The 8,733-nt window shown below is 42.4% G+C and overlaps 1 protein-coding gene across 2 annotated transcripts in view; it reads left to right on the top strand.

Annotated features, from left to right (window-relative positions):
* alpl (alkaline phosphatase, biomineralization associated) overlaps positions 1 to 8,733 on the top strand; it is an 18,856-nt gene that overhangs the window by 4,914 nt on the left and 5,209 nt on the right. For both annotated transcript variants that reach the window (XM_019857930.1, XM_019857923.1), the window contains 5 exons: positions 3,575 to 3,731; positions 4,406 to 4,525; positions 5,913 to 6,028; positions 6,716 to 6,890; positions 7,921 to 8,096. In XM_019857930.1, the coding sequence (XP_019713489.1) occupies positions 3,653 to 3,731; positions 4,406 to 4,525; positions 5,913 to 6,028; positions 6,716 to 6,890; positions 7,921 to 8,096 (666 nt within the window). In that variant the 5' untranslated portion in view covers positions 3,575 to 3,652. The remainder of the gene's footprint in view (positions 1 to 3,574; positions 3,732 to 4,405; positions 4,526 to 5,912; positions 6,029 to 6,715; positions 6,891 to 7,920; positions 8,097 to 8,733) is intronic.

Here is an 8,733-nt window from a genome sequence, read left to right as displayed (position 1 = left end):
TGTCGTCTCAGATTACACTATTTCAATCGCGCCACACTTTCTCCGCACAGAAGACACCCAGGTTTTCCAGCTACCTCCATGAACATGTACTTCGACTCCCACCTTGTTTGAAACCCCCGGTTCTCAGTGTCCACCTTCCGTTTTGCCATTTTTGATGGGTATCTGAAAGCTAATGTCACTGTTATGGGAACGACTGCTAGACTAATAAATATTTAAATAAAGCGGCCGACTGCTTGGCGCGTCACCGTTGCATTGTGGGAAATGTAGTATTGGTGCGTTTAAAAGATCTGCGGGCTCTCGGCTTGCTGCGGTCCGCGGGCCGGTTCTAATAATAAATCAATATCATCCCAGGGGCCACTGAAAACATTCTCGCGGGCCGGATGTGGCCCGCGGGCCGGCACTTTGACATATGTGTCTTAAACCGTGACGAATTTGGACAGACCTACCATAGAAGAAGAGCGGCGCAATGTAGCCGGCAAAAATTTGCTCCAAATTAGCCTTTGCTCAGCGCCCATCTTCATGGGAAACAAAAGCTAGATTTAAAGGCTAGATTTGAAGGCTTCGTTAATTTCGTAATAAGCTTTAACAGAACACGGTATTCCGATATCAGAATCTTCCACATCGTTAACATTACATTTCACCCTTATTTATATTCGACGGATATTGAGTCAGGCATTACGTGGCTGCAGTCCTCTTTTGGTGTTAAAGCAGCACTTGTTTGATTTTATAATAACTAACACCAAACTAATTACCGTTAGCATCTATTGTATAGTGTATTACATACAATGTTTTAGCATTAAGATAGTGGACTTTAATTCAACGCACTATAGATGGTTGAAAATGTTGGTGATTAAAGTTGTTGTGCAATGTTTAATTCTGTTGGGTGTTTTAGGTGTCCGTTTTAAAATAAACTTCAACAGGAGTAGCAGCTATTGTGGATTCGACTTTTCTTCCATTGCTGCTTTAGGTGTTGTTCTGTTGGGCCGGCAATGAAAAAAAATGTGTGCTGAAGTCTTCCGCAGCGCAGTTGTCCATATTTTGTTCTTTCCACCTGCAACACTAAACATATTTTACATGTATGAGTAATAATTAGCTTGAAGCGAGCACACTGAACTCCTTTTTGGAGACCTGTGTACAACCTGCCTGGCTGCGTAGATGTACCGGTCATATTGTTTTGTGAAATCTGAGGAAAAGCAATTTTGCACATTGGACCAATCGCCACCAAATCACAGGGAACGTCCAAAAACAACCTTGTTGTCATCGGTGTCGCAAATGTACTGGAGCCTATTCCAGCTAAGTTTTGGTGAGAGAAGCGAGTTACACTTTGAACTGGTTGCCAGCCAATCGCTCGGCATGTACAAACAGTCACAGTATCCACGGAAGACCGATGCAAGAAGGCCAGAACCAAGATATTCCCCCATAAATTCAGAACCGTGAGCCAGACGTGCGATCATGCTGCCTAAAATGCTATCAAGCCATGCAAAAAAAAAGAATCATACTCGAGTGTAAGAATGTTTTGTGTGTGTGCAGTCAATCATTGACTGTTAATCGGCTTTGTTCTGGCCCTTAAACCTCTTGGTGTTATGGAGCTCAATCCCATTAAAACAACCTTGAACGCTTTTAAGGCCAATGAATAAAGAGGGAGGGTGTGGATAATCGTAAGTGAAAGCCTGCCTGAGCAGACCCTTTTAAAAGGCTCCCATTGTGACCACTTTCCAGCACAGCGAGGCGACTGGAAAGACTTCTTTGGGGATGCAATGTCTGGCGTGGGCCCCCAGAGACGTTACATCCTGCCCGTAGGATATCGCTAAAGCAGATGTTCGCAAAACTTGGCAGCAGAAGGGCATAGGAAGACCTCTATTACATTCATTACCTCATTTTGACACACTGTTGACGATTTATTGCTCGCCAAGTGGCTTTCTGAATTGCTAGAAGAAGAATTATTCGCCATGTGAAACTGCCTGGGAAAGGTTTTAATATGGTAACATTTTTAACTGTCACACATGTCAAAAGAGATGTTAGCTAAAGTACTACATAATACAACAACTCACCTCAACTGTATTTAGAGAGCACTTTCAAACAGCCATCGCTGCATACAAAGTGCTGTACATGGAGCAATTAACATATACAACAAACAGTAAAGCAAATCGGTAACAAAGACGGTAGAAAGCACCGAACAACAAAACCAAGAACAAATCTAAGTCATGCTGAGTCAAATGCCAAAGAATACAAGTGAGTTTTGAGGCGGGTTTTAAAGATGGGCAGCGAGGAGGCTTGCCGAATGTTCAGTGAGGAAAACAACTACATGGAGGAGGGAACGGGAATGAAGTGCACAGTGACACCATCTAGTGGATGATGTTAATTTGGGTTATTTTGTTTAGTTCAAAATTTTTGCAAGTGGCTCAATTGGGATATGTGTTATGGAAGCGTAAAAAGAAAAACAAACATGGAATTAGATAGCTTCAGAATCAGACCTCATCCAAATGTGAATTAAAGTCTTGTATAAATTGAATATCTGCGATAGCAAATGAAAAGTAAAACATTCAGATCGCAACTAACGCAAACTAACAATGAGCCGGACATTGTAACTATTGTGAGGCATCTTTAGAGTGTCCAGAAAAGTGTGATTTACTGTATATCTGATCCATTATTATGATTAAACATGGTATTAAAGTAACAAGCAAATCTAATAAAAAGAACATTTAGGACATGACACAAAAAGCATCTTTTCATAATGTGGGTGTCCTGTGAGGAGCGGAATGTGGACCCTGAAGCAGATATGACTCAGGAGTTTAAAAGTAAAAGTCTTTATCTACGAAAATACAAAGTAACTAGAGAGAGCAGGGCTAGATGCAAAAGACCCAGAAGAGAGATGACACTCTTGAGAAAGCTCGACATACCGACATATCACTGAGTAATCCGAGCGAGTTTATATACTGTGCCTGTACGACACTATAAAGGCCCAAAACATTCAAGAGCCGCAGCAACTGCATAGCAACTGAAACATTAAGGGGGAACAAACAGTCACAACAGTACCCATACCACCCCCTCCCCCACTCCCTCAAGGGGCACCACTCGGTGCCCAATTCGGCTTGTGAGGCAACTCCTAGTGAAAATTCAAAATTCGTGTCAAAATCAGAATGCAAAGGAACAAAAGATAAACGAGGTCTAGATTGTATCAGAAATACTCAATAAACAGAAGTCCACAATGAGAATCAAAGTAACATGAAACCTAAATACTAAATCGAAATCAAAATCAAAGACGGACCGCAGAAGGCCAGACAAGAGGTTCTTGGTGGGACCAGTCCAGGGTCCACGCAGGAGGCGAGGGCGGTCTTGGGCATTGTCGCAGTAAGTTCGGAGGGCAGTCGCAAGACAGGCACTGACGGAACAGGGTCAGAGGGCGGCTGCAGGGCTTGTGCTGAAGGAGCAGGGTGGAAGGGCGTCTGTAGAGCTTGTGTCGCCGAGTGTTTAATTTTTTTTTGATCTGCAGCATAACAGGAGTGTTTAATGTAGAGTAAATTACACAGTATTCTTAATGTGACTTTTCTGGTTTTTCGCTCCATGTTTGCAGATAAGCATCATCGCCAGCACCTCATTAATATTATCAGAAAAAACAAGACACACGAGTTTGTCACATCGAGCCGCCAACATGAAGGGGATGTTGCAGCTTGTCGTGATCTGTTGCACTTTGTTGGCTGTGACGTGTTCAGGCCAGGCAAGCTTTCCTGGTAAGTTGGGAAATAATTTCCTGTCGCTTACATGATCACACTTTGAGGTAATAGGCATTTGTCCAAAAGGATCCGTCATTCCCAACCACTTTGCCTTGAGAAATTCACTTCATTGGTCTGAAAATGATTTAATTAATCAAAATAATGTATAGTTGCATCTGTCTATGCGATGGACATGTACTGACAGGCAAAACAATTAAGTCTTCAATTCGTAGGCAAAAGGTTCAGTTCATCTGCGTATCCACCTGTTGCCATTCATTTTCGCCCCCTCCGACAGCAGTGTGTGCCACTGCAAAAACGGCTTTATTTGTCGTGACGACTGGGCACAGAGTACTAACTGCCAAGTATGTGTGTACAAAGTGCTTACTTGGGAGTTTTCTCCTGTTATTTTGGCTCCCTCCCATAATCAAAAACATGCATGTTAAGTTGACTGGAAACTCAAAATTGTCTAAAGTTGTGAATGGTTGTCGTCTTATATGCGCCCTTGTGATTGACTAGCGACCAGTCCAGGGTGTACCACACTAACCCAATCAGGCTCAACTCTAATGAGAACAAGCAGTGAAAAAAATTAAGTGAATTTCCCTTTTAGTTAACTTATTTTTCCACGTTATGTCCTTGGCTGACACCATTGGTAGCTCTTTCGTATGACGATATATGTACTGCCCATGCATTAGAGCAAGAAAAGGATCCCAATTTCTGGAGATCCTGGGCCCAGCGGACATTGACCGACGCGCTGATGCTGCAGCAACTCAACCAGAACAGAGCCAAGAATCTCATCATGTTCCTTGGAGACGGTGAGTCACAACGACCCGCTTGCCTCGAGCACGTACACAATCATGATCCCATCTTACTTGAACAACTCTATTCAGTCGTTCAGTTTTTCAACACAAACAAACCGCCTTCACACAAGGTTCCAAAATATAAGCTCGCCCACTAGCCTAGATAACGCACTAGCACAAACTGACATGACATCCCGCATGGGCAAACAAACATGCACACTAGCACTTTACACATTTTGGCATTCACAAATGATGATAATAATGCTGGCAAAGTAGCCTACATTAGTAGCTGCTTTGCCTGAGCACAAAAACACCAAACCGGTTTTTACAGCAAGTAACGTATTGGGTGAATTTGCAAATACCAGACAGCAACAGATGAACTGTTTAAAAAAAAAAAAAAAAAAAAAAAGGTTTCACTGAAAAATTTCCACTAAAGTGGGGCGCGATTCACAGTTGATTGGATTCACTGTGTATTTGCTGAAAAATTAATATAATTTAAATCAAAATCAGAATGTAGGAGAACTGATTGTTGTAATCTGACATATAATTTGCGTGTGCGGCAAATTTATTTGGTTCAATTTTATGATGTTGTCATAGTGGACACTTAAAAGACCGCAAGTTTGTGTTTAGTAAGTTAACAACTCTATTGAAGTAAATAAGTAACATGTCTTTAAACCTAACCATAAACTATAAACCTGAAACCTAACTTTGAAGACCAAAACATGATGTATAATCAGTCTGATATTGTTTATTGTAATACAGAATAATTTATTGTTTGTGAGGACCTTGGAAAAAACAATTGCATACTCAATCACAATCACAATCGTAACGGAAAAAAAAAAATCGCAATGCTATAATTTTTCTACATAGTTCAGCCTGACTATATCGGCACTAAATCCAAATTGGACCGGCAGTGCAACTCCGCTCAGCCGTTGCCGTCTGTGTGCGGTGAATGAACATTGGGAAACCAAACAACGTTGCACGCTCATCGGTGGAACAATAACTCGAGTCTTTCATCGGGGCCCCTGCACTGGGCGGTTTGGACGCGGGCCACAACATGACATTCCTGTCCAGCACGGCGCCCATACTTATTCGCATAGAACCACTCAACGTCTGTCATAATTTTTCCTTTTATTAAAAAAAAAAAAAAAAGGAAAAGTTATGTCACTTCTAAGAATGTGTGGAAAGAGCGAAGTGATGCAGCTGTGGTGATTTATCAACACGGGAATCAGAGATGAAATAACCCCGTTGTTTACATGTTTAAAGATCTTTAGTGTGACTCTGTTAATCAATCAATGGCACATGGTTAATTGACTGATGAATTGAATTATTGATCATGAGTTCCCCATGAGGGGAAAACAAATGCATTCTTCACGGTTGACCTGTTTGTGGCGTTTTAAAGGGATGGGCGTTCCCACGGTAACGGCTGCTCGGATATTGAAGGGTCAATTGAGCGGACACCCTGGAGAGGAGACCGTGCTGGAGATGGACAAGTTCCCCTTTGTGGCTTTGTCCAAGGTGATTCGTGTTGCATGTGTGTTTTTTAATTGTAGTCTTAATATAACCTGCATAATCTTTGGAGGGTTATTTTATTATTTTTTCTTTCTAAACGCCAATGTTACTTTAACCTGCCCAATTTTAAAACCCATTTAATTCCACCGGTCACATTTGTGAAGGACAACAATGATTTCATCTGTGCTGTACAGCACATTTGACAATAAAGTTGTATTCAATTCAATTCAATTCAATTTAATTTACAGGGCTCTAAAAACATTTGACTTTTAAATGTCTGGGAAAAATTTGGGATTAAATGGGTTAAGATTAAAAAAAATAATAATAATAATAATAATAACAGCCTATTTGAACCTACCTGACTACAGTTTTTACTGGAGTCTTGTTTTTAACTGCACAACTTTTTTTAATCTGTCTATTTTGGTATTTTCCATGAGTGTTATTTTAAATTAGACAGCTTTTTGGAAGCTTTTCTACATTGTTTGGCATGCATTAACAAAACATCTCCCACATGATGCTCTTTGTCCGGTCAAATGGTTCAATCAGCGTGGCTTTGGGAGTGGGTTTGTGCAAGGCAGGCACCAGTTATCCTGCTTCACATGTCAAGTCACAATGTTCAATGGCAGAATTTTTTTTCAGGACTCACAGAGTCCACCGAAATGAGTTTTCCTAACTGTGACGTGATCTGCGCAGACATACAACACGGACGCGCAGGTGGCTGACAGTGCCGGCACAGCCACGGCCTTTCTGTGTGGCGTCAAGGCCAACTGGGGTACGGTGGGCGTGAGCGCAAATGCTGTCCGCTCCCAATGCAACACCACGCAGGGTAACGAGGTCACCTCCATCCTCAAGTGGGCCAAGGACGCAGGTAGGCTTTTGACGACTCACGGCGCAATTCGCCATTCGAGGGGGTTGACTGTGTTACTAGTTAGTAAAGTGTTGAAGACAATGGGGACAAAGGGTTTGTATAGCTAACTGCACTAAGTGCATGTCTCTAAGCCCCTTTCACACTATTGTATATTCATGGCAAGATAAGATAAGGTGATCCTTTGATCCCTGGAGGTCGCTCCAGGGTGTCCCCCACCTCTCACCCAAAGTCAGCTGGGATAGGCTGAAGCGCACATGTGAAAAGTGCTGCATCGCCGCAATGCTCTACCAACGTAGTATATAAAATACAGACAGTATATTGAGCTGTACAATAATGTTAACTGTAATTTATAATTTACATTATATGGACCTGTGTGCCAGAAAGCAAAGCGCAGAAAGTGAATGGGGTGATAGATCATTGCAAGCAGTCTCAAAATTTCCAGTCTCCTTTATTGTTGCTGTTTTCATGTCTTTGAGGCAATCTGCTTCTTTGTTGACAATTGTGCCATGGTTTTGTGGTTTAGTAAGACATGCAATAATGCAGTATATTGCATGTGAAATGCCATGACATGATATAGTGTTGTATATAATGTATAACGTTTATAACGTAAAAACCCTTTGCCATAACTGTCTACATTTTGTTTGTTGAATTGGGCAACGCAATGTCAAATGCATTCTCCATTCAGGAGTCAGTACGGAAATACCATACAGTAGCCATCCCTTTAATTGAATAAACTCCGTGCCTCAATTTGTCATCCATTATCTGCCTCCTCCCATCTCCGGTTGCGTGAATACTCACAGGCACTATTTGCACAAGTATGCTTATGGAGACTCCTCAGTACGGTATAATTCATAGCATCATCTGTTTACCACATAATATGCTGTGAGCTTCATGTACAGTACATGGAACAGCTATGTATATCTTTTTTTTTCCAAACTGGCTACCCGCAGGACAACATACTCTACTCGGAACACTTATGCTGGGCCACAGGCATTCCTTCTACATTCCCAAATTCCCGTGTCCTCTGCAGGCAAGTCGGTGGGCATTGTGACGACAACTCGTATCAACCATGCGACACCCAGCGCCGCCTACGCGCACAGCGTCGATCGAGAATGGTACTCGGACAACGAGATGCCAGCAGAGGCGCTGCAGGCTGGCTGCAAAGACATCGCCAGGCAACTGTTTGAAAATATCCCCAACATTGATGTGAGTTTCACAAAAACACATATCCTTCTGAAGTCCAGAATGAAAATGTAAACCACGAGTACAGTGAAACTCCTCTAGAACGAAACCTACATGGGCGAAAATACCCCCTAATGTGAAAAAATCTTCATGCATTCACACCATTCCCATTCTCCTGCCCCCCATACGAAATCATTTTCTTTGCTCCTGCCTCGGGAAGACATTCACTACAACGAAGTGTAATCCAACAGCAACCTCTACTGCTTCGTTCGGAAACGGCAACATCAACCACCACACTGGTTTACATAGTGAAAGCTGTTTATTTCGGTCACAGCTGCGAGTTTCCTGAACGCAACACTCATAGCTGCTCTGCCATTGGCTTACCGAGCATCATCCTGGCCTCCGATTGGCCAAGAGGGACCTCACTGTCTATGTGTGTAGATACTGTAGCTAGACCCGTGGAAGATAGAGTGGAATGCATCCGATTAGCTGCTCAGAGTAAGTTGCTTGTGGCTCGACGGACAGTCAAATAAACGAACGTTTCCTGGAATGCTTTACTTGTTATCATGCTAAAAACCTTACGCTAACTGGAGCGCTAATTAGAGAGAAGGCGAGTTCCAGTGGCTGGCTTTAAAAGTTCATTGCATGACATCAGCTGAGC

The sequence above is a fragment of the Hippocampus comes genome, unplaced genomic scaffold, assembly GCF_001891065.2.
Source record: "Hippocampus comes isolate QL1 unplaced genomic scaffold, H_comes_QL1_v1.1 scaffold17, whole genome shotgun sequence".
Taxonomy (NCBI): Eukaryota; Metazoa; Chordata; class Actinopteri; order Syngnathiformes; family Syngnathidae; genus Hippocampus; species Hippocampus comes.
This window is presented reverse-complemented; position numbering and strand designations above follow the sequence as displayed.